Raw genomic sequence first — 26,989 nt, forward strand, 5'->3', positions numbered from 1 at the left:
AAATATGAGTAAGTGCAACTTTCAGTGTGGGCGAGCCGATAAGAAGACACGGCGTTACATGAATCTTACAGCAGATAACCTCTTCAGGCATTCTGCAGCGATGTTTGTCAAGTATCAACCAGGAGAGGGCTTCTGCTTATACTGGAAACGTGCACACACACTGAAACGGGACACAAAACAATACACCAGCCAAACACACACACACACAACTCCCCAGAGATAACCCGCTGCCTGTCTGTTTCCCTACAAATGTACTTGTAATCTCTGCTGATTTCATTAAAAAAGCACTGTGGCGCACTGATGATGAATGGTTTGACATTTTTATTAAGGCAGACTTTGGAGAAAACTCCAACGGGGGCCATGGAAATAAATGATGAGCTACGTGTTGATCCCAAATACTGTCAATTTATCCAAGTTCTCCAGAGGGAGAAAAAAACTTGTCAGATAAAGAAATGCATATTTATCCACCCCTGGATGGGCGTGCACGCTGGTTCCCTGTGGCACACGGCGTCACCATCATGCAGACCTGATGGCAGCTCGGTTATAAACAATGTTTTTCCATCGTGGGCCATTAAGTACTTTCCCAGTGGCAGTTTGGGCTGAAGTGGGGAGCCGAAGGGTGCTTCAACACTTGTTGTGCGGGGACGTGGAAGATTCGGCGCCCTGAATATCCCATCCAGTGTCCAGAGTGTTTAACAACTCACTCAACGGGGTTATCATGCTCAGCAGGAATAATTAATATGGCTATTAGTAGTCATATTAATTATTTAAAGGCTCAGCGTGTAGGATTTAGGGGAAAGGGATCTATTGGCAGAATCTGAATATAAAATAATCCTAGTGATGTTTTTCACTATGTTTCATTTAAATTGTATGAATTGTTGTTGTTTTTACCATAGAATGAGTCGTTTATATTCAAATACTTTATATTTACATCAGGAGCTGGTCCTCTCTACAGAGGCCTCCATGTTTTTATGACAACTGAAGCTGCCACAGGTTCTCTGTCATGTTTGGAAGCGGAGGGTGAGGTAACGGGTATTCAGCTGCAGCATGTAACTCCACCACTAGATGTCACTAAACTCTACACACTGAGCCTTTAAGTTGTTTTGGTGAATAAATACTTTAAATTAACTAAACTGATTTTGTTTTCACAATTGATGAAGATGTATGTTGTCTGTTTAATTCGTTGACTCAATATAAAAATGTATTACTTTAAAAGTGACACCAAATCACCTGGATCTCCCCCTGGTGGCTGGCTGGAGTATGGGTCATAAACCCTGCCTCCTCCATGTAAGCAGATGAGATAAGTGCCAAATTAAAAAGTCACGTCTCTCTTATTTCTGGTACTTCTGTACTGATGTATGTCCGAATGATGATGTTTCTGGTAAGTTTGATTTTAATTAGTTATGTGACGCTATAAAAACAGGGTGAAATGTCATGATTGCCTCATGATTGGTCAACGGGCCCTGGCTACAACAGCGCCACCACATGGTCGCTACTGGGCAGATTGTGGCTCAAAGGATGGCAGCGTTCCTATCCTGGATATTCTACCTTAGTTTCTGGAGAGTGGGAGGAAGTGGGGTCACGTAGATCATCTTTATTTATGGTCTATGATTCATTTGAGAGTTCAAACTCTAACTCATGCCTCTAAAATACTTTTATTTAAAAATGAACCATCAGTCTTCAGGGAAAATTAAATTTTGTTTTAAATTGTAAATTACAATCTTACATCCTCCATAATTAAAACCTTGCAAGTTCACCATGTTTGCACAGACTGGTCTTTGTCAATTATGTATGAGATGTAAAGAATTCAATATGAAGAGCAGCGTGAAGGTTTTTCCATTCGAGGTTGTGTGTGCGGCTAATTAATCCACTTTGAAATTATATCAGAGTATTTATGTAAAAGCTATCAGTGAGTTCTCTCTGGCTGTGCGGAGCTATCAGTGAGCAGAGTGAAGAGGACGTCTGTTAGCAGAGAGATTAAAAATAAAATCATATTATTGTAGGAGGGAAGCAATGAATATATGGACGCATTCCTCTCAGCAGATCACAGAATGTTTGTTAAGCGACATTGTGAGAGAACATTGAATATTGACACAAAAGTCCTGATAAATACACATTAAGTGGGTTTTTCTCCAGTTTCTGTGTTTGAGCATGTGAGCGCTACATTGCATTTATGTCCAGGAGATAGCAGAGCAGAGAGCTGCCCTTCGCTGGACGCTGTGAAAGATGCTAACCTTCAGGAAACATGGAAAAAAATACAGAGACTCTGACAGAACACGAGGAAAGAAAACTGCTCCGACCAACAGAGCGTTTTACTCACAAGCATTTTCACTGCTCCACAGACAAAAAAAATTTAAATAATAGCACAATGTGGTTCATGTGGTAGATAAAGTTCACTTTGCTACTAAAATTCAAATTCATGAAGTCAATAAATCAATCCTGTTTTCTACACTGTACTTAAACCTCACACACAATAAACAAAATATATAATTAATGTTCATTTAAGCCTGAGAATGCAAAGTAAATCTGGTCAGGGAACTCACAGTTTAATGAGTGTCTATAAACTGTCATGCTCTATTGCCATTTAATGAAATTTATTCATGGGAAAGTTCCTTCAAGTTAAATTTAAAACATATTTTTCAAAATAAAAAAGGGAAGATAATAATTGGCCATTTCCTTCTTCGATTCATTGCGGGGTTAAACTGTTCCCCGTATTTCCCCTGACGACGAGCGTGTGGATTTGTTTGTCGTTGAAATTGAGTTTGTCGTTGAAATTGTGTTTCTGTTCTTCAACTATTCAGATTGTCCGACTGGTTGGTGGACAGAGAGAAAAGGAAAAATCAAAAGCACATTGAATTCAAGAGGAGAAATAATCTTTGCTTTATCGTATGAAAAAAAGCACGACCCCGAGGATAGAATATTCAGTCTTGATAATGAATCAAAGTGAAATGTAGAAGGTGACGCTCTATTCAAATGCTTCACTTAAGAAAAAAGCATCACAAGAAATTTCCGCCTGGATCAGTGACTCGGTTGACCTTCATGATAACATTATTAAAGCTCAGCTTTCATCCCACTCACATCAAATGGAAGCATACATCCACTGAAAGGGCTCGGAAAAAAAATTACTAATCTAAGGTCATTACTGATGAATAAGTCAAACGCTTATATTTGTTTGTTTCTTTTCCATCGTGACTCTGTGTTCGGTGGGAGGAGGAACGACCTTCCCAGTCGCACAGCAGGTACGAAGAGCGAATGAAGCGAATCAGCACTTAATGAGAAAAAAGGCACAAGGACCTTCTCTGGTTTGATGAGAGAAAGAAACTAACTTGCAGCTCCGGGTGAAAACAAACACAAGAGAACAGAGTTTATGCCACTAACTCCAGAAAAGCAAAAAGATCCAGAAAACTCATGTACGTGATCTGTGTCCACCTCTTCTTGACAGTTAATGGTTTGCAGTCGGACCAGCGTCTGGCTTGTTGTGCGGTTGTGGATTCTGCGATTGTATTCATGAACCTTTTTGAATAAAGTTAATAGAAAAGAAACCATTCTTTCCATCTGAATTGAGAAAATTCAAAGAACTGGTTCTCTTTGTTAACTTCTTTGTCACGGAAATGTCATTTTAATATCACTACTGGTAAAGTGAACATCCATGTCATTCAAAGATTAGATATTCTATCAAAAAGACTGTTTTCACACTGCAAACAATTTAAACCTTAATTGATCCGGACTGAGACCACTTCTTTAGGTCAGATTACATTTTGATCCAGGGCCGGGTCTAGGCAGGGGCAAGAGGGGGCCTGGCCCCCTCAAATAAATGTTGTGCCCCCTCAAACTAAATAGGGTTAGGGTTAGGGTTAGGCACAATGCCCCCTCAAGATTTGTGGCTGCCCCCTCATACATGCCTGTCTAGACCCGGCCCTGTTTTGATCCGTGGGTCTGGAAACCCGTTAAACTAAAAAGTCGGAAAGCCCAAAACAAGGTGGGTGTAAAAGTTCCCTAAGTGACCACAATGTTTTAATCCAATATTTACACGTCATTGTATAATATAATGCAATCCAATACAAAATGTATATCACGTAACAGCAAATAAATAAAACTGAACATTACAGAGTTCTGCCCCTGGGATATTCTGCTATTAAATACATTGTGCAGACCTGTGTAGGTTCTCTTGTCATTGAGTATCTTGTACCAAAAAAATTACTTGTCTCTAAGGAGAGAAACACTTACACTGGACTCACACATTCCAGGATTCAATTGACACTATTTCTGCCATTTGTCTACAAGCGTGTTGCCACAAATAACTCACATTATCAAGCCTTCACCGGAGTCTTGCACCCGAGCACTGTGTGAGCAGTGTGCAGTTATCTCCGGGAGAAATAAAGGCTGAGGATCTCGTGTCACTATCGTGCAACGATTTATACTTTCTAAAAACGCTCCAATACTTAGCAACAAGCCACAGAGGTACTTCAATGCCTCCCAACATACCCAGTTACTCCCTTTGTCTTTCATCCCCGCCCCGAAAAACACATGCTTTTCATTTTTCTCTCTATCTGCGGCTCATAGAGAAGTTTCTCTGTGAACTTATGGAGAGAGAGAGAGAGAGAGAGAGAGAGAGAGAGAGAGAGAGAGAGAGAGAGAGAGGGGGGGCACGGAGAAAATGAAAGAAGTGAATAATCTTACCTGGATCCACTTGTCAGGGATGGCCATACCCAGTCGGTAATCAAACCCAAGCCCCCCCTCCACCACTCCTCTGCAGAGAGCCGGCATCCCTGACACATCCTGTGGGGAGAAGTCACACTATTTTCATATCACACTTTTTCCTCCTTGTGTGCACAGGTTCCTTTTTTCCCAGGCGTCAGCCCGGATCGCGTCAATACCACACCGCCACCCACATATTAAAAAGGAAGCAACGTCCTATATCACAGGGCCAAAGGAAAAAAGAGTGACATCCCATTTCCTTTTGCATTACTTCTTAATTACGCCAATGAATACGTAAGTGGGCTGTAATAAGTGGTTTTAATTAATAATAGCTGTGGGCGGTGTCATTGCAAAGTGAGTGCATGCTGACGGCGTTGGTTAGTGTGTGTGTGTGTGTGTGTGTGTGTGTGTGTGTGTGTGTGTGTGTGTGTGTGTGTGTGTGTGTGTGTCTTTTACCTCTGCAATAGTGATGCAATCAGGATAAAGGGTATGAAGAATGTGATTGGCAAGCATCAGGTAAACCAAGGAGTCTTCATCCACCTGAAGGCCAAAGTACTCGCTGTAGTCCCCCGAGAAGCCGGTGCCTGAGGAGTAGACACCCACACAGTCAACTCTCCTCATGTTATTCAGCCTGAAAACTTCTGAAATCCTTCACTCTTCCCTCTGCTTGTTTTTTTCTCACCAACACATGCCGCTGCTGTTTTTTTTTTGCTTCTTTTCTGTGATATATATTTTTTTCCGAACAGTCTTTATTGTAAAAGTCTTAAATGTATTCTCTATTTTTTTTTTTAAGGCTCATTTTCAAAGTCGTTCAAGTGAGAAACTGGGGATTCACTGTCGGCTCACAGGTGCATCGTAAAGCAGCAGCTAGCAGCACTTCTTCAGAGATTCATGGGAACATACTATATATATTCCACACTGTGTGACAGCTGCTGCAGATGTGCAAGGGGGATTCGGACCTGTTCTCTCCACAGCTTGGATTCTGGAGTCCATGGTGGCAACTAGTAATCACAGGATTTGAGCTTAATATACTGTATATATGTCTGTGTTTCTCACATTAAAATGATATGTGTGAAAACGATTGTTAAACAATCTGGCATTATTGTAAAATTACACACTTTCCTCTGAAGAATGACCTCATTTGAAGGTTTTGTTAAGTAGCCAGATGATCTCCTGCTGCGTTCTTCATAAAGTCCAGAGTTGCTTCAGATCTAATTATCGCATATTTTCCAGAGTTCATGTCTGAAAAGGGGCTGAACTCTTCTCAACTCCATAAATAAATGTTTCACTTACCTTCATGTGTTAATTCAATCGTTTCATTCCTGTTGCTTTATCTGTGTTTAATAGAGACGAGTTTTGCAGATAGATATTTTGTAGCTTGTGGGCTGAGATCAGTCAGACCTCTTCTGGTTTTATACTTTAACCCTCTGGAATCAGTCGGGCATATACTACCCTACTGGTTTTACAGAAGCTTTCCACTCACAAACCAGTCTTACCGATGCCATGGTGATGATACAGCATGGAGGTAACACCATCAAATCTGAAGCCGTCAAAGCGGTACTCCTCCATCCACCAGCGCAGGTTCGACAACAGGAACCTCATTACTTCCCAGCTGGAAAAAAACACACACACACACACACACAGACACACACAGACACACACAGACACACACAGACACACACAGACACACACAGACACACTCAAGGTCAGATAAACAAGGGCCTGTGAATTATTCACGCACCTCATCATGCACTTTAGGCGCAACAGATTAATTTTCCCAGCTGCAGGACATTCACATATTGATAACCAAAGCTTCATTGTGTCGGGGATGGTGAGTCACTGAGAGGAGATGGTGTTTTCCATTCACTACAATGTAAAGGAGGATTCTGTCTTTCCAGTTGAGGTAGGCTGAGAAGTCAAGTGGTTTTCCAGTAGACACTGCAAACTTCTTTGATTTCCATCGAACCACCTGCGTGACCACTGGGCGAGTGTTTAGTGCAGCCAGGTCCATCCCCCAGTGTTTGAACTGAAGGGAAATCACGCCTCACTTGGGTAAACACACAAACAAACAGCCTGCAGGAGGAACTGAGTTACCTCTCCTGGGGGGGGGAAGATAATCCACACGCCTCTCCTCTCTTTGGCTTCCATCATCAACATAGGACGAGCTCCTCTGTCCTGCATGCAGGAGCGAGAATACTACTGGAGAACCAACAAGCCCTGTGAGTATGAAAGTGTAACTCACGGCTGTGTGTTGTTGCCTGTGTTGAGCTACAAAGAACATGACTAGCCGTGAGCGCCCGTTTGGCAGGACTGTGTCGGTGGAGGCTCGAGGAGGTGGATCCCACAAACGGGCCCCAGTACCCCCGGTTTCCTGACTAAGAGTCGCCTGGATCTGAGTAGCCACTCAAGGCAAAGTACAACCGAGCACCCCCTCCCCCCCCCCGCCCGGCGGCGTGTTGCCATGGAGGCGTCGGTCTCCTGGTCTATAGGCAGCGTGCGTAACGAGCACCGAGTGAAACGTTGGACTCGCAACTGGAGAGCGCAGCCGCAAAGTGTCGGGGACGTGAGACGAGTGACACATCGGTGCCGGTGATTAAATGTGAACCGCTGCCTCCGCTCAGGTCGGAAATCCACAACTCTCAGTGAATGATTTTAATGATACGTGTCCAAAAACACTTGCAACCATAGCTACTGGTGTTTCTGCTCCTGAGATGAACTGGAACGACATCTGGGGATTTTTTGTTATTAATTTTTTTTGGGACACAAAACTTTCACGAAGTATCTTTTGACCTCCGGAGCTTCACACTAACCTCCACTGAGCCTGTCGGGTTTATTAACACTATAAAAAAAGGGAGTCAGTGGAAGTGTCAGTACTGCAGAACCAGCCCCCTCCAATGAGTTCCATGTGTACCTGTGTTTATCTATGAAAACACCTGATATTATGAACTAGACCCCCTAGATTTCAATACAGTTAATAACAAATACATTAACTGAGTACCTGTCCCTTCACCTTTCCCTTCAAAGGCATATAGAAGGTTCTGCGTTGGCCTTTCAGAACAACATGAAAAGCTTAAAAAGTTTTCTATAGAGCCGGGCAACAGGGTTAGACGACCTTGCTACTGATAAAGATGTAGATATAAATGGACCATTCTGACGTAACGTGGTTATAAAGCAATGAAAACACAATTATGAATATTATTTCAGATTTCTGCCAATAGATCCCCTGACATCATCCACATTGGATCTTTAACAAAATCCTATCCCATCCACAACCGAAGATTATAAACTATAATCATGTTCAGGTGAGAGTGAGAGGATATTTTTATGTAGCAGATTTTATTTGCAGGTAATATTGTAATGAAATTAGGTTTAGGAAGTTATGATGCATCAAAAAAGGTAATTTTGCTGTGTTGAAACGTTTCATAGGAAAACATAATATACATGAACTGCAGAGTCTCCAGCTGATTTATGATTTGAATGCACTAAAAACTGATTTAAATATTTACCTCCCTGTCGAGACGTGAAAAGAACCAAACAACCTGCTGTGATCAAAGATAGACTTTGACAGTGAACTCTTAGTTATTTTCATTATTGCTAGATATTAAATTAGTTTTTTCTCACCTCTGGAACAGAACTTTAAAAGTTTTTGATTTACCCTCAGCTCTTTACATCTACAGAGGCCGTTTGAAAAAAAAACAATGAATCCCTTTCTGATTTTAAAAAAGTGTGACACAGAACATCATTTGTTTTTCTTTTCTCCTGTGACACCACCAACACCGACCGGGCAGTTCAACAGTTTTCTGCTCGAATGATGAAATTTCATCATGTCAGAAAGTTGGTGAAGCAGCGAGCGTAGTCCCAGACTCATGCTTCGGCAACACTTCAACAACATCTCAAACTCCCCACAAAAATCCATCCAACCCGAGACAGTTCTTGCTCTCGACAAAAACCTCCTCTTTAAAACGTATCATTGATTCTCCCTCCGCATATTCAGAGTGCTGCTGAAGATTACATACTCCACGGCATCAGACCCAAAAAAAATCCCCTGATTTATTTCATTTCGGTCGGTTGAGGCGTAACACAAAACACATTTAAATGCGGTGCCTTGTGCGCTCCTTCCTCAGGGATGACCGACCCCAACACTGTCTGACAGGTGTGAAGCCGCATGTTACATCAGCGCTGCCCCCTTCCCCTGAGGAGGAGCACGACGGAGCCTAGCATGATCCGATATAGCAGCCTGGCTGGGTGGTCACACAGACCCTGTGATAAATAGATTAGGTCCTCCACTCCGCTGCACAGAGCCAACAAAGGCTCCCACACAATGTATCCCCACGGGACACAGATAATAGCCAGCGAGAGCCAGAGGCCCAGGATGAAACCATACTGCCACATTAGGGCCCACAATGCCATTCATCATCAAGTCCAATTACAGGGGGAAAGTTAGATCTCTGTACCTGATGCAACCCAGCGCTTATCTGCCCGAGCTCGATGGAGCCATCGCCGAGTCTGTGGTGTTAATAAGAGAGCAAATTGACCTCATGCTAAAACTCAGCAATGACAGTGAAACCTGGTTAGGGGGCGCTAATGGAGTAAAGCTCTAATGTCCTTGCAGAGGGAGACAAGGTCATCGATCATGTGAGCTGCTCTACCTGCAACAACACGCTGCTATAAAAAGCTCTATTTAAAACAACACACTTGTTCCACATCTGCTTCATGCTTAGCGGCTTCTTATCGGACTCCATGACTGTGACTGATAACACAACACGTGCGTCCCCCGTTTTTTCCAGTAGTCGATTTTGCATAAGGCGTCACGGCCCCTTATTGTCACGATGGCGAGAGATTTAAAGTTCCCGTGTTTTTCAGCAGCATCGCAGGTAAGCCGCCGATAAGAGCAAATAAATTTCAGACGCTGACAGGTCATTCCAGAAGAAGTGTGATGCTCAAACAACGGCGGCCGACAGCCTGATGGATGGGGCACATACATCGGGCCAAAGAGGACAAATGAGGTCCCTTATTTAACGCATTTTGACTTTCTCCAGTCGCTGCAGCCATTAATGCAAACAGGACAAAGACTGTGACCCTGCAGGTAAAGTCATATTTATTGGTTGAGGCTTGATTTATTTATTAGTGCAATAAGTCATTAATTCAGCCAGTTTACACATGAAATTCACATACGCACAGTAGATTATTGAAGGACATGAGCAATGAGCACATTAATTAAAGCCGTGACTTACAGGTGGACATTTTAATCACGTCTAGTTTTCATAAAATAAGCGTCAGTCAAGTGAAACGCTGCTGAATTAACCAGTGAGCTGTGTTTTGTCTTTATACTTCACAGCACACTGTTCAGCAGCCTTTCAGGCAGTCTGGTGAAGCTGGCGGCCTCGCAGGGTAAACTCTCATCTCGCCGTCTGACAGTCTGTCCCTGTATCGCTGTGCTTTGTGTCAGATATCTGCCATTTGTCTGTTCTTAAGGCTCCCTGGCAGCTCGCTGCTCCCGCTCGGCATCCTGGGAGGGAGACTCTGCAGCCTGTGAGACTGCTTGACTGTTTGGGAACCTGTAATTAGGATCGTCACGTATTCACTGCCTTTAGGAAATCAATTGCTCTCTGATGGGCCAATTCTAAACTGTGCTTTGAAGGTTTTTCTCCGATGGACCATATTTCAGTAGTGGCGGGATATGGAAGTGTGTAATCCCTGAAGATATTTGAACGGTAGGACCCTTCTGACAAAGTAAGAGATAAGGTAAATTATAGACATGCCCGAGGAATCATAGCTGTACAGTTATCTAGTTGGCTGACATCACCATAACCCATTGTAATGTGCTCACCTCTCGGAATTGGTTAATTATAAAAACAGGAGGGTCGGAACTTGGCAGAAAGCCCTGAGGGAGGGTGCAGCCTTACAGGCGTTACTGAGGGAGTACCAGTCCCTGAGGTCAAGGGAGCAGAGGAGGGAGGACGAGCTGCAGCAGGCGCCTCTGAATTAGTATTTGTTACACTTATAACAACAGCTTGCTTAGATCAGTGGTGATGGAAATGAAACATTCATTAGCAAGATACTGCTAATTATCAATCTCGTGATTTAACTGCCTCTCCTCGTTGAATAACTGCTGAAACATCCAATCAGGAGATATTGTAAAACAAGTGAGTAATAGGTTTCACGAGAATTCAAGATTGTCATGTACTCAAATAATAATATAAAAAACAGGTTTATGGGCCCATATTTCATTTATATGATCTTTACACTTACAAAAGACGTAATTTCGTTGCAGTGCTTGAGCATTTAAGGGTTTTCATTTGCACCATTAAAACTCTTTGCAAATATTGCTGACACGGAACCTTTTTGACCTATTTATGGTTATATACCAAACTATACTTGGATGGTTTAAACCCATTGTTTCTCTAATTAAACCTTCAGAACATCACACTTGAATCGAGCACAACAGGTAAGATGATAGGTGGATTTAAAACCCCTGCTGGTACACATAGGGCTGGTCAATGTATGAACCGAATTAACCATCATGATCAAGATTAGAGGTTATAAATGTCAATTTCAATACATGTTGGGTTAATTGCCCAGCCGTTTGCTACACCCTGTTCTAAATTGAAATATTTATTTTTGCAACCACGTATTGAGGTAAGCTTTACACAAGAAACTTAATAAATTGAGTCAAAGCAAATATGGTTTCGTTCAGTTCATACAAAAATAATATATAAAAAAGCAATGTCTATATATTATAGACATTTCTGCTTTGAGAGTGCGGGGGCGAGAGGACAGAGAGCTGCTAGGATCGAACCCAGTGGCTCAATCCAACACCTACTGGAAGCACCAGAGGCATCTCCGACCAGCCACCATGCACACCTCCAGCTCAGCTCATTAGCTGAAGCTCACCAGAGGGGAAAAACTGCTTCTCCTCTTGCTGTATGACTTGATGGAGCCGTGTATTAGGCCATTATGGTGAATTATTATACACATTATGGTGTATTATAACACACATTTCCTAATTCAAAGGATATTTAGCAGTAGATCGAGAGTAAACCAGTAAATGCCACTTTTAAAAGTCATGTTAAAGTTCTGTTGTTTGTTCCATGGCTTTAAAAACAATTAAGTGTAATATAATAGAACAAACTAAAATATTATGCGCGAAAATAAGGAAATCTTCACTACTTCCAATAAAACCCTACTTTGATCAATGGCTGTAGAACTTAATATACATCATAGAACATGAATTCTTTGATTTTGCTGTATCTGAGCTCTCATGCTATAGAACATTACAATCCGGGCTAAGCTAAACTCCCTCGTGAATATCAATGCCCTCCCCATTTTCACTGCCCTGTTCACACATCATTAACAAATATCTGGATGTAATAAAAAACCCACGTATAGAATAATCATGTCAAAGAGAGAATCATTGCCCCTTAGTTCTCAAACACTGGGCCCATCATCTCTCAGCCCCAGCGCACCAAGAAGAGTTCAAGGGAGTTTTCAAAAGCCTGGCCGTGGGCCTGCGTTTCATATCTTGTGAATTCACACAAAGATTGATGAAAAATGGATGCAAATCATCCTGTGGGACGTGAGCGGGGGGGGGATTACAGGACGAGCCCACATCAAGCTTCTCAGAACTCTCACATCTGAGGGCCCTGCTCTGCAAAGAGGCTCGGCTGCTCTGGCTGCTCTGGCTGCTCTGGCTGCCAACCCACTACACACCCAGCCGTGGGCTCCAACCACTCAGTCACCAGTCTCAAGGTGACTTTGGGCTCTTTGAAAAGGAATCATGAAGGTGACAGTGGCCAAAGAGAAATGCAGATAAGGCAGAGTTCTGTGGAACATGAACCTCTTGACACACACCGAGCAGGGTGTGTGTGTATTGTGAGCCTCCACCGTGTGTCCTCACACATTTTCAGTGCAGCTCAGTCCTTCTACAATCAAGTTGGTATTCAGCGACTGCAAAGCTACTTCTCGCATTTCAACAGCCTGGAACCAATGTTCTTAATAGTGAATGAGGACGAGGCAACTGGAGTTAACAAATAGGACAGCAGGCATCCATCTACACAGCGTTCCTCCCAGACAGAGTCGGAAGCCCTGTGAGTGGAAGTTTAAGAGAAACGCATAGCGACTAAAAATAAAAAAAGGTGCTCTTTGATAAAGAAGGTGGAAGCGGAGAGCGTATATAAGAGGCGGCAACGGGGGAAGTATATCTTGGCTGCGATAGCCCGCATCAGTCAGGCTTCTCCCAGCCTAATAAGAACATCATGGTCAGACGGTGATGGCTGATAGCCGCGCTGCTTGATTAAAAAACAGCCTGTGTTTGGCACGGGGGTTCGCGGCCAGCCTCCGAGGTTCATTTCCTTCTTGAAGGGAGCGGTAGAAAAAAAGGTCGACACAAGCGAAACTCCAAACAACCTGCGAGAGGCAGAGGAGACAAATGAACCCAGGGTGACTTTGCAGAGCTCCTTTGGGCTTTTACAAACGACTCCTCATGTGCCTCCCGGTCGCGGCACACGTCTGCACCGTGTCTAATGAGTGCTTCTGATATGAGGAGAGTTCAATAACTAATGAAAGAGGAGCCGTGCTCTCTTATTATAGCCTCCATGTCTGACACTAAGCATTGTGTAATGTATTGGAAACCGCTGCACACAGAAGACACACGCTTATTAAAAGCCAGTTCAAAGAAGGCATCCGATGGACCCGACAGTGGCCGGTCGCTCTCTAATGCGAGCCGGGATCACTTTGCCGCCGCCACCGAGGCGACAGGAGAGACACTTAATTAAGACGACTTACAACAACACCAAACAATAGTTTTGGTGCCGACTGAGCCCCGGTGACGTTCTCTCACCTTTTCACCTATGTTACCATCAGCAGTTGTCTTGGTTTGTTTGTTTCTCTGGTATTTTTACACAAAAACTGCAGTTCTGTTTAGCACAAAACTTTTTAGACGCACTCGGTATCGATCAGGGAAGAACCCACTCAATTTAGCTTTGGATCCAGAAACAGGATTTCCTTTTTTCACTTCAATAATCATTGCTAGGGTGTTTATTTTTGACATTTTCCACAATATGGATCTTGGTAAAAACAAGGACAAAATATACGAGTTTGTGAAATTTGGTCCAGCTTGATCGAATTTAAACGGACTGTTGGGCCTTGGTGGAGGTTAATGCCATTCGTGTTCCCCATGCTATTGTAATGAGCTGATAAAGTGAAAATAACCAAAGTCTAACAATACCGTAAAACATCAAACCATTCCTCATGATGAATTTAAATTCAACACCTGCCTGGGAAAAGTTGTAAAAGTTAAGGAAAAAATTCTAAATTCGACATTTATTAGCCCATTTGATGCCTGAGGGGAACATCAGATTAACAGTAAACCTGACTGCTCGGCCACTTTGGGGGAAGATTGAATCAGTCATTTTTGCGATCATGTCTTGTTTCTGACCTTCAACACGTCGCGCCGCATCAGATAGTCTCAGAAGATATAAAGAGTGGTATGTCAGCCGCCACTTGGGCCCATTTATCAATCCGTTCACATGTGGCTCACACGTTTTTTGATTTTAAATTCAGAAACACCTATAACCAATGAGCTCATTAATCAACCTCGTTTTTTTAGAAGGTTAGCTTTTATATATCTGATGCAGCCAAAGCTGGTTTTAAAATCTCCTACATGAGATATGGATATGTATATACGTCATATACAGCATTTGATATCAGCTTTTAACTTCCACATCTACTGCTCGACACACAATACAACTCCTCACATATTCTAGCATTACTGAATCTGTCACTGCTGCTCCCTTCATCTCTATCACACATGTTCTTATATTTATATCCATAAATATTTAGAGGACAGAGGATGTTGCACCTTGTTAAGCCCTATATAGATAACAGTGATTTGTGAATATGGGCTATACCAATACAATTTGATTGAGGATTAATTGATCTACAGCACAATGGAGTTCAGATGAAATTGCAGTAATCAGTCGGCAGTTCTTTGCTTTTATATCATTTGTACTAAAAGGCCTAATCGTTGGATTGACCTCAGTTAGCACAAAGTCAGACAAAAGTAAAGGAGTCCTACAGAGCTTATTAAATGCAGCTCTACTGTTAACACGATATAAAAAATATATACGTCAGGATAATTGCATTCTGACTTAATTACACTGTGCAGCTCTCTGTATTGAATGGGGTCTAAAGGCTCTGGCAGCTTCACAATCACCCCCCCCCCCCCCCCGATGCAACAGGAAATGTAAATTGCAGTTTGCGATACAAATGCATCAAAGTGACGTGCATCATGCTTTAACCATAAGCCACAATGCACATCTATAAATACGTTCTGCAGCAGAGCACGATGTATTTTGATGCCGATGAACTTAATGCATATTTATGCTGCAGAGAGACAGCGTGACGCGAGGCCCTGCAGGTGGTGCTGTGAATACATTTCTCATTCATACTCAATAAACATACAGATCAAATACATTAAAAGGTAAGACTCTCACTCTCCCATGAAAGCAAATCATTCAGGTTACCGATATTCTTTCTTTGGCAATAAACCTCCACGAGTTGACATTTATCGACTGGACCCTCTACTCCAACAAGCCTAATGGATTCATGAGCTGCAGCGTGATAAACTCACACAGGTACACACAGGTTTAAAAAGTACAGTAGTTAACACTGGCACCAAACGAGAAGTACCTGGAGTAGTTGAAGAGGCGGCTGCCCCAGAGCTTGTGCTCCCCTCTGGGTGGAGAGTGGAAGAAACACGAGTCGGAGCCATCGAACTGGTTCAGTCCATCCACCGTGTTCATGGAGGCGTGGCTGTGAACGACGTCCAGCAGCACCACGATGCCCATCGAGTGGGCCACATCGATCAGCTGCTTCAGCTCGTCCGGGGTCCCATAGCGGCTACACACACACACACACAAACACACACACAGAGGTATAAGTTGTGGTGATGGTTCACTGCAGTCAGGCCCTGTTCTAATCCAGTTCATCACCTACATGTGACACAAATTTAACAAGAAATCCAGGTTCTCGTTTGAAAATCTACATCAACTGTCATCACAAAGGCAAAAGCTTCCAACCACACAAATAAAATGACAAGGACACACACAGGTGTTCAAGTACAAACGTATGTCAACATTTGTTCTCCTCAACACAGCTCTGCTCCTTTACCAAACTCCTTATAGCCAAAAAAGAAACCTGGTTGGTGACAACAAAAAGAAAAGTTCTTTATGATTATTTTGACCTAAACCTATGTGTGTGCGTAGCTGCGTACAACACAATTAAATTATGCATGTATGTATTTTAACCAAACTTGGTAGGAATGTTATTTGCGATGGCACCTCCACAGGATTCACTTTGAGAGCTGATCAATGGAGGAAAGTTGTACATCACACCCTCATAAGGAGCAGGGCCATGTTAAGCTGAGGTTGGTACGACCTGTATGCTTGTCACGTGAACTTTAATGGTAAGAGCTGCCTCCAGTGAGTGTGTAAAGAATCCTGCCTGCCTGCCAGGGATGGTAAAAACGTTATTGATGTTTAAACAAGCCACATACATGGGCTAGATTTCTCCTGGTCCAACAGATGGTAAGCTTGACAAGCAGTGTGCCACAAAAAATACAAAGGAACATTATATTTGATGTTGTGTAAACAAAAATCTGTTTCATTATGAAGCTCTGGCGAGACAAATAAAGTATAAGTAAATATATATGTTGTATATGTAGTATATACAACACACACAGTATATGCATCCCCATTCATATGCTTTATATTTTCACTGTGATTAAGATAAAATAAGATAATCCTTTATTAGTCCCACAATGGGGACATTTGCAATATTAAAGCCGCAAGAGTCAAAATAGGCATCAGTAAGTAATAATAAGTAAAATGCAATACTTAAGTGTAAGGAAATATAACCAGATGACCATTAAACAGTTAATTATTTCCCAAACAGAACTTGCTTCTATCTATAGATGCATCGTGACCACATTGTCAAGAGGGCCTATGAGGATTTTGTAATTGGATAGCTATGACACACCAACTTTTCTACAGTCCAATACTATGGAGACTCTGTGGAATAGAAGTCCACAGAGCATTTGTATGTATGGATACACACCTCCAAATACAAACAAACACACATCTCTGTGTGCGCACTTCTCATCTTGTCCAGTAACGACCGTCTGTCCTTCCAGCTATCGTTACATCAGCTTCCTTACAAACCAGGACACATAGCGGCAGTATTACCCGGCTTCCCGGTACTCAACCGCTCCGGTTTTAAATGACACCGGGGGATCAATCATGGGTGAAATTACACCATATACATTACACTTTGGGTTTATGCTTTACTCGGAGGGATCTCTGAGAGGAGATAAATACTGTCCTCCTTTATCTAAAACTCCCTCCGCTGCCTGGATTAAAGGAAAATGTATTTATGGAGAAGTCTGTTTTTTTTTTTTACCGGTGTCAAACTCCCTAACCTTGATTTAAGGTGATGGAGTTGAGCAGGAAGTTACTCACTTTGTTCTGACTGCCAGATACATTCCTCAAAAACTATTTGCAGTTGAGGAAGCTGCAAATGGCTTCTTACAACTAAGTTAAGTGATGTAAATGACACCGGGAAATGAAAAGCAACAGAGGGAGAGCAACTGGTGTTGTTCTGCTCACAAACTGTGAGCTGAGAGGATTCATCCCGTTACATTTAGAAAAAGAAAGACAGAAAGACAATGTCATCCAGCACAGAAATATTCAACTCATGATCTGGTCCTCACCTTCATGTGAAATGTGCACACGCATCTAAATCTGATGGTTTTACATGTTGTTCTTAAGTATGCATAATAATAAATATTAAATCCATAATAAATAATGCATTGTCCCTTTTGAGTCCATCTAATAATTCCAGAAATCTCAAGAACCGCTCATCCTATCCATTTGGACCTCCAAAACATACAATATCCATAAAAACAGGAAACCAGTTCTCTGTAGCATCGGCAGGGACTCTGAGTTGAGCTTCACCGAACTTTTAAATCCCCAGAAAGAATAAACAAACAGAAAGCTACAACCAAATAGCCCAAATCGCCAAATCGATTAAACTTGGAAGATGAAACATATTTAATGATTCATATTTTGGACTTGAACTTGGACTTGAACTTGGACTTTTATTGTGCTTCGGCACTGTTACTTTAATTCTGTTTTTCCTTTATTGCTGTAACAAGTGAATTTCCCCATTGTGTGGATAAATAAAGAAATCTAATCTAATCTAATCCAAGACTGTTCAAGCACTAAATAAATGATATTTACCTGGACGCAGCAAAGAAGCTGGTGACCTGATATCCAAAGCTTGCGTAGTAGGCATGCTCCATGACGGCCATCAGCTGAATGCAGTTGTAACCTGAACACAAAGGACAGAGAGAGAAAATCTGAGAGTAAAAACCTTACAGTGTTTCAAAATCTCACTTTCACATGTTCCCTACCAGATTAAAAAGAATACATTCTCTATCTGATGTAAATACTTTAGACATTAGCTGTGGGTTAAGTACTAAATTATGCATGGTCAAAGAATATGCGTGTGTTATATACTTTATGGATGGCAGCATGATGCAATGGCGCTTGACATCCTGGTGCCGTTTTATTATGAACATTACATCCTGTCTATTTGGATAGCCTCATTTCCTGCAATAACTGGAGGGGCCATTATGTTTGCCATCCTATTATTTCTCTTTAAATAGTAATAGCTGCTTAGACAGCAGAACAAACAACAGTTAAACATGTAAAGGACTCTGGCCACACAGGCTAAAATAAAATAGGATAAATCGCATTTAGATACATATACACACACACCGCTTTCATTTAGAAGCCTATACTCATGCTCATTTGCATATTTCTATACAAAATGCATGTTAATTTGGTGCAACATATTACAACCTGACTCTGTTTGCCCTGTGACAGTCAGACTGGGACGATGATTTGCTCCAGGCAAATTTTTTTCTTTCTGACACCAAAGTTCTGGTTTCCCAAAGAAAAGCTGTGGCTACGGGGAAACACCGTCTATCAGAGTCACGGGGTCGCGTGGAACATTTCAAAACAAACCTAGGAGAAACTTCTCCCGTGAATAAGAGAACAACAGGTTTTCAAGGTGTCGATGAGCACTCCGGAGGGGGGGGGGGGGGGGGGCCGAGCGGTTTCTCCCTGTCGTGTGCAGCAGACTCATTTATTTGTATCAGAGGTGGTTTTTAAACAAGAGAGACAGGGGAGGAGAACTTTGGCTTTTAAAGTAGTATGACAAAGCACTGGGGTAAGGGGAAGTTTCTCCTTCTTATATTATATATATATTTATATACATATACCTATATATGTACCCTCCATAGTCTAGAAATGGAAATTGGCAAAGCCTGCCGTCACTAGAGACAGTGGAGTTTATCCTCCAGGAGAACCCCATCGTGCAGATTCCCTCAGCTGCTGCCGGTGGATCCTTTGACAGCGTTTACTCCTCGACTTTCCTCTCCCACTACACAGGATGACACGAGCAAGGAAGCGGCGTTTATCAGATTGCTCCCGGTTCGCTGTGCCAGTCGTATCTGTGCCTTTTAATAATGTCACTGCAGCGGGGCCGTATTTAAATGCAAAATAATGCCGCATCTCCCGCGAGCAGAACGGCAAACAAAGATAGGGCATCTGCTCAATAAGGTTACAGTCACATTTGAATTTATCTCTGCGTAATGATTTGAGTTAAAATGGAAATTAAATCATGCACTGCAGTTAATGAGTAGGAAGACTCAGCCTGTGTGGAGACAAGATCATATGTTAAATACTTTCTTTTTTTCCTTCAACAGGAGAAATAGATTTGATCTTTTCTTTTGTTGTTTCAGTTTCCTCCCGGCAGAGTCTCGGTCAAGGGACCAGCTGAACAGTCACACTGACTCGGTCATTCAGAACACAAACACTGAAATAAAATCTCAATTACACTGATTGTTTTCTACTAATTTAAGAATGAAGTCATTTCTTGAATTGCTGCCAAATCACTCTTGTGCTTGTCGCGTCGTTTATCAAATAAAAACTGTGAAACGAGTCAAGTTTATTTCACAGAATCCCTTCGTCTGTCCTATTAACTTCACACATATTAAATATTTATTGTCAGTTAAATGAATAGTCCCAGTCACCTGATAAACCTTTGCCATATTCATGTTTGTTTTTTGAAGCAAGATTACACATAAACCCTCGGAATGAAACCCCCTTGCTGGAATGATGCATCATGGGTAAGGAGGGTGGCAGATCCACTCTCTTTGACATTGAGAAGAAAATAATGTTTTTGGACATTTTCACTAAATGTAATTGATGAATCTTGGTGAAAACAATCAGATTAAACTAATTTGATGTGTTTTGTTTATATTTAAGATGACTATGTTGGAACTCAGCAGAGATATGTGGTCGTTGTGCTCTACTAGTTTCTTTATTAGACAGAAAGATCACATAGTTCTGTTAATTCTGCAGTAAAACTAAGTGAACTGAACTTATTTATATAATAAATCCTTTATCAAAGTTGACTTTAAATATTTAAAAAGTGAATTATCTGAAAACTGTATAATTAAACTAAGAAGAGCTGCAAAAGCCTGCAGCCACATCATTCATATATAAATACATACATGCATGATGTAATTAAATGATGCTTATATCATCTAACCCTGAGTACAAGGTTCTGTGATCTCTGACTGAAAGACACTAGCTGCAGGGAGTCGGCTTTTCTCCACTACCGGCAGCCTGAGTCCAGATCATGCAAATGGGAACAAGTCGTCTGTTCCGGAGCCATGACAGCCGAGTGGTGTGAGCTGTCCTCTGGAGCCCTCTCTACAAAACACTGTCCAGTGGTCGCTGAGCCCCTCGGGTCATGCCAGTAAACATGATGTTGACTTGCTGATGTGCCTTTGTGCAGAGGCAGGCTGACAGGTCGGCCACTGACAATACTGCTGGTGCCACCGAAAACCGCTCGGCCTGAGTGCTAAGAAACGGCCCGGTGTTGACAGAGAGGGCACAGGCCACAGACAGTCAAAAATAAGAATAAAATAAAAAAAAAAGCATCTAGCAGCCCCCCCTTAACTATTGTTTTTCCAAAATTCAAATTTGAGGCATATACAAACACCAACCGGATACTCCCCCCCCCCCTCTGACACAGAAGAGATGGAGAGAATCGCGGCGGGATGATTGCTGTGTTTACTTGACAGACCGGAGAAGCCGAACAAAAGAAGAGCGAGGCGGCGGTAATGAGGTCTCACGTCTTACCCAGGTCTTTTATCCGCGGCAGCACGTTGGTGGTGAAGTTGGTGTACGAGGCGATCTTTGCCTCCGGTGAAGCGATGCCCACGTGGGCCTCGTACGTTCTCAGGCTCGTTGGCTTCTTGGGCCGGGGGTGAATTTGCTGGTGAACAGAAACAATCAGTAAGTTGCTTTTTTCGTCCTAAAAGCTGCAAAACATTACAGCACACAGAGTTATTCTGAACCATCAGGTCAAAGACAAAGTGTTTTTCCTGGGTCTCTGCACCAATATCTCACCACAGCATGGTCGTTCTGCACGTTAAATATTGAAACGTCCCTGATTCATTCTGTCTGAGTTCCACAACGGGAGAGGGTTTTGTTTTTTAAATGTCCTAATGGCTACCCCACCAGGCGTCGTGAGCCCACTATCTTCACTACACGATTGCCACTTGAAAATAAAGCGAATATACGAGAGCTCCTCTAATTAAAACGGTGCCGAATAACAAGCTATAAAGAAAAGCGAGGGGGTCTTAAACAGCTTCTCATTGTTTCGCTCATGCATACTCGTGCCGAGGATGTGGAATAGATCCTCTCGAATCAGCGGCATCAAGAAGCCACTTCAAGAGCGGCCACAACCCGGTTCAGATTCGAGGATGTGAAGATGGATTTCATTTATTTCCCTTTGCAAGAAATCAAAACTGTGACGAGAACGAGGGACTAGTAGGTTTACTTATTATTAACATGCTGATGTGTATTTTTCGACATCTCATCTTGTGATTTTTACAGTAAATCCAAATTGTTTTCACTTAAATAACATCCTGACGTTTCAAGAAGGACCATCTCATTTCAAAACTTCAATTTTCCTGAAAACCCCCGAACTGATGCAACAAGACACAGATCAGCCCCGTTTAAACTAAACAAGCTTCTCCTGTGATATTGACAGCTCGGAAAACACAAACAGAAATAAACCCATCTCTCTATGACTCACTGTGCTGCAGTGGTGTTTTTCAAATCCGATTTAACCCAGAAGTATTATAACCAACTTTAAAACAAATCTCTAAAAAATGTGTAGATAAAATAAATATTGAAAAAATGAAAACCGTGTACAATGTAAGGGTGAGGGGGATCCCAGTGAACCCAGTCGTAGATGATGGATTTCTCCTCCCTGTTCACATATTTTGCCCATGGTGAGATCCGGTACAGCCGCTCGCCTTCCTTAGTGTGAACTACCACCTGGGAAGATAAGACAAATGAGTTATATGTTATAGGAAGGGCACTTAGACAGTGACAGTCATCCAAAATACACTACAGGTACTTTACATAGGCTGAGAGGAAGTGGACAAAGGATACACGTTGCAGAAATAAGGTTAAAACCTACAGAAATCCCTCCGTCTTGAAGGGTGACAGGATGAAAACTTTAGTAAAATGGAGAAAATGTTGCAAAGATGAAAGGGTGGAAACGTTTGACAGAGATAAGACTCATCTGGCTTTTAAAAGGCCTGAACAACCCAGCGAACAGGTTTCAAGGTCCTCTGTGACGCCTGTCCCTCCATGTTTGCCATTGCAACATTTGTTTACGTCCTCCAGCCGTGAAATGCTCACAGAGAAACCGTGCTGCGGCTCCCAATCCATTATACAGGAGAGATGGTGCAGATCGTTCGACCGATAAACATTTTTCACCAAACAAGAGAAAACAGGCAGCTCCTTCCTCTCGACTGCAGCGGCTGTAAAACTTTTACACAGGCGGGATCTCGGGGGGGCACTGAAGACATAATATGGTGAAGAGGACAAAACGCTGCAGTATTGACTCAAAAAAAACCTGTTGTGGCGAATCTGGATTCAATGGTAATTATGTTTCGTTTTTCTTATTTTGCTAAGGGGTGCAGCTTTATCATTGGTTTTAATGCAGCCACTTACTGGCCCCGACTCGAGAGGGGGATTTGAGCCAGAGAGCAATTTAGAGAAACAGGAAATCTAAATCATTATCCATTTTTTTTTTACGCCTCTCATCTATTATGTCTGTAAAATACAGCACTGGAAGGGGGTCAAATGAGCAAAGTTTGAAAAATCGTATGCGACACGTCACTTTGCCTCCATCAGTTAAATAAGAATGGAGAGAGCCAGCGTGAGAGTTTGAGAAACCCACCGAGAAATCGATCTTGTGGAGTTATCCACAGTATGTGTTCGGCCTGTTTGGTCCCCCTGCAGAAATGGGCATTAGAACTCGGCTAATTCTGGCCGCTGTTGTGAAGTAATGACTGTTCCAATGCCACCTGCCTGTGAGCCTTTGGCCAGACCCCCCTGTGGGCTTTTTTTTCATTATGCCCGGGCCACCTGGGGGTTAGCTGCCTGGCTCCCCTCATGACATGCTTCACAGTTTATAGGATTAGGAAAAGATGGTTGGATAAATGGACTGGCATAAAGCCTGACAGAGCCGAGGTCCTTCAGACAAATTGGCCGGCATCAGGTGCATTAAAGAAGAAAATCTGACTTGCTGGAGCGGCCGAGGGACAAACAACTCGGAGCCAAGCAATTTGCAAGAAGTTAGACGCGGGGACGGAAAAAAAAACGTGGGCAGTCGATCACTTCGATAACACTCGCAACCGTGAGATCTCTCGCGGTTGAACACTGTACCTACAAGAGCACATCGATTGTGTGAGGGGCACAAATTGGGCTCTGGAACAAAAGGGGGCTGGACGGACAAGCTGCTCTACATGGGAGCGATTGCGGCCCGAGCTTGTGCTTCCACGAGGGAGAGCTGTGGAACTAATTCTAAAGTGGGGCTCACGGCAAGACGGCCAATCACAGCCAGCGAGGGGGGGGGGGCTGCACAAGGAGAGGCCAGGTGCCAGCGTTTCCATCTGCTTCTTATCGTCCTCAGACTGACCTCCGCTGACAATGGGAGCTGGGCAGCCTGTCCAGGGCGCGGGAGTGTGCCAACGACGACCCAGTCCGAGGGGCCGTCCTCCCCTCGCCTGGCATCTCCTGTCAGGACTATTCCTCATCCGCGCTGTTTGCTTGGGAGACAATGCAGAATGGGAGCTGCGTCTTTTTGCATTTTTATCCCTGACGAATTATTTACAGGAGCTAAAAAAAAAAAACAATCATCTCCGCCCACCGTGGACCGTACACGCCCTGAGGGACACCTGCCACAGATGGGAGTGGAAACAAAAGGGCATCAGTTGGGCTCCTCAGGTGGATCTGGCCTCCACTGTGCAGACGCTGTACCTACAGTAATCTCCCTTCTGTGCGCCGCGAGGGTGACATGTTGTTGACGGCGACACGCCAGGTCTTCACTCGGTTCATGAGACACCACACATGACAGGCAATCTCCCTCGCACATTACGGTGACATGTTCCCCACGCCGGCGCACAGCAACACGCCAGCGACTGCCGGAGTGAAAATAGGCATGAAGGTGTTCTGTTCTCTACCTTGAGTCTGGTGTTGTGATCCACAGCTGGAGACTTGTCCGGCTTTGGCGGCAGAATCAGTTCCCACTTCCCAAATTCTTTCTTGGTGTAGGAATGGGAGAATTTGTCCCAGTCATCTGAAGAGGATTTAAAAAAAACACATCAAATGAAATGGTTTAGAACACGGATCTGAACGGTTCTGGTTCACTGTGCCCTGATCAAAGAGAGGAGGACGATCATATGACAAAATCTAAATCAGTACATAATCCCACTCTCACATAACTTCATTATTCTATTCTACTTTATTCCATTTTCATTTCTTCATACTTTTGCATTTACACTTTATATTTTAAATCGTTGTATTTCATTCTCTGCACCCTATTATATATTGTGTCTCTTTAATCTGGAGCAAGATGGCGCACTCATTTCCTTTAGGATCAATAAAGCCTTATCTTATTTTAGGACCACAGACCCAACTATGCATCATTTTAGATATTATATGTTATTTTATTCACGTTTTTTTCTAGGCCCTGCAATGTGCTGGTAACCAGTCTAGGATGCACCCTGCGTCTTAATCTCACCAATATCCACTGGGATTGGCTCCAGCTCCCCCATGACCCTCAAAGAATAAGCGGTATAGAGAATGAATAGATAATAAAACATAAAAATAAGAAATATTCACTTTAAAACGACCAATCGGCTCATGGTACAATGAATTTGTAGACACTGAGACGTACATATTAATTTCACCTAAACCCTGTATATGCAGAGTTGAAATATGTTTGTAGGTATAGATAATAGATTCATGTTCTTTCGGTTCAACACCTCTAAATTGTCAGAAATGATTAAATTCATCCACCAGGGCTTTAATTATGTTTGAGTGCAAAGAAAACTGTTACTCCAGTAATCTATCACCGTGTCTCTATGTGCTAACAGCAGTTTGCAGATGAGACTCGCCCACGGTGGCTTTTGCTCCATTTCCATATCCCCATGTGGTCGCAGGGCCGCTTTATTTCTCTGACTTCTCAACTCGCTCTTCACACAATTTCTTCCTCTGTGCTCGTCTCCTCTAAATTCTCTTACATAATTCGCCCTTTTTTTGCACCACTTCTCCCGCGTCCTGTGACTTTTGCAGAAAAGCGAGAATAAAGCAGCAGGCTCAGTGATCTCCAAAAAAGGCAAAACTGATAAGATACCACTTCACTGCTCATTGAATTATATCTGCCAGTGAACAACGGAGAGGCGTAACGTTCATAACCTGCTGATGCCACATTACCGGCTGCCGTTGACTGGCAGGAATATATTACGACTCAGAACATTTATTATAAAGTGGCCGCCGTGGCATGTCAATTCAGGGCTTTGTTTATACTCACTAATCCATATCTGCTTGTTATTCATGAACAAAGGAAAAAACAACGACGGGGTAGAAAATGAATCACGGGAGATGCTCCAGAAGTGAACCGGCACAACACCGGCACGTTTCACCGGGCGGCGGCCAAGTCCTATTTTATTCCACAATTTATTTCTCTTCCTTCGCTTAAACTCCTCTGGAAAAAAATGGAATTAAAAAAGGTGCATCCAACCTGCATCTTATTCATGAATACGGCCGGCTGGGCTGTTTCCACATTCATTCTGATATTGAAATCAAATAATATGACGGAGCTTTGTCAAAATATAATCTCGGGCGGAATAGAATGTTGGAATTGAGCGGCTGCCCCAAGGTCCCGGGAAGTGAATAAAAAAAAAAATGGCACAGGCATGATATGGAAAGACGGAACAGCAGCAACAAAACAAGCAGAAAATATATATTTTTTTTAGGGATAATAAACAAAACGAGAAATCTCGGGTTTTGCAGCAGTATCAATCCTGGGATATTGCTTTTAGCATTTGCTTTACTTTATCATTATCTGCGGGGTGTCGGCTCTGAATAGCAGTGGCAGAGGTGAGTGGTGTTCCTGCCGTGGTGGGGCATGACGAATGGTATTTGAGTTACGGGTCCATAATCACTCACCTTGTTATTTTCTTTTTTCCTATCACTATATTTTTGTATTTGTCCAATAAGAGTAATACACGGCTCCTGGCGTCTGTAATGGATCTCAGTGCATTAACAAATTTGATAAAGAGAAAAGGAACAGAGAGAATGAATTGTTTTACCTTGTGTATCTATGTGATGGATGAAAACAAGTCTCATTTAATCCTGTTAATGATGATAAAAATAAATAATTTTGCCGCACTTTCCACAGCATTAAACCGAAAATAACCCTCAGAAGACCATTAACCTGAAATCACTTTCAAAGTTAGGACCGGGGGGGGGGGAATAGAGATTTCAGTGCAAACACAGAGGTTGCACTCTCTCCACAACTTTGCAGGCGATGATGAAATAACCAGCTACTAAAATATTAACCGACTCTCCCACATTCAAAAGAACCCCCTTAAGTATGCAAGTTTATCCCGTGTAATCAATATATTCCACATTTCCTACTCCCAGGTTGGTTGGATCAAAAGGGCCGATGCCCTCGTACCACATTCCGCTGTGCCTCTTCTTAAGAGTCGGTCCTTTTGTGTTCAAGAGTGCAGAAAAGTAAAATGTCTTATTAAGAGCACCATGGAGATACGCAACCTTTGTGTTTGCACTGA

General features: G+C 42.7%; 1 protein-coding gene across 1 annotated transcript in view; it reads right to left on the bottom strand.

The window, feature by feature from the left end:
• The window catches only part of gbe1b (glucan (1,4-alpha-), branching enzyme 1b), a 79,222-nt gene that overhangs the window by 42,325 nt on the left and 9,908 nt on the right, over positions 1 to 26,989 (bottom strand). Inside the window, exons 3-10 of the mRNA XM_053422650.1 lie at positions 24,374 to 24,489; positions 22,050 to 22,175; positions 20,970 to 21,105; positions 17,994 to 18,084; positions 15,388 to 15,597; positions 6,195 to 6,310; positions 5,155 to 5,282; positions 4,681 to 4,779 (exon numbers count right to left, since the gene is read on the bottom strand). Of these exons, the coding sequence (XP_053278625.1) occupies positions 4,681 to 4,779; positions 5,155 to 5,282; positions 6,195 to 6,310; positions 15,388 to 15,597; positions 17,994 to 18,084; positions 20,970 to 21,105; positions 22,050 to 22,175; positions 24,374 to 24,489 (1,022 nt within the window). The remainder of the gene's footprint in view (positions 1 to 4,680; positions 4,780 to 5,154; positions 5,283 to 6,194; positions 6,311 to 15,387; positions 15,598 to 17,993; positions 18,085 to 20,969; positions 21,106 to 22,049; positions 22,176 to 24,373; positions 24,490 to 26,989) is intronic.

Source organism: Pleuronectes platessa, chromosome 5 (genome assembly GCF_947347685.1).
Source record: "Pleuronectes platessa chromosome 5, fPlePla1.1, whole genome shotgun sequence".
NCBI classification, from domain to species: domain Eukaryota; kingdom Metazoa; phylum Chordata; class Actinopteri; order Pleuronectiformes; family Pleuronectidae; genus Pleuronectes; species Pleuronectes platessa.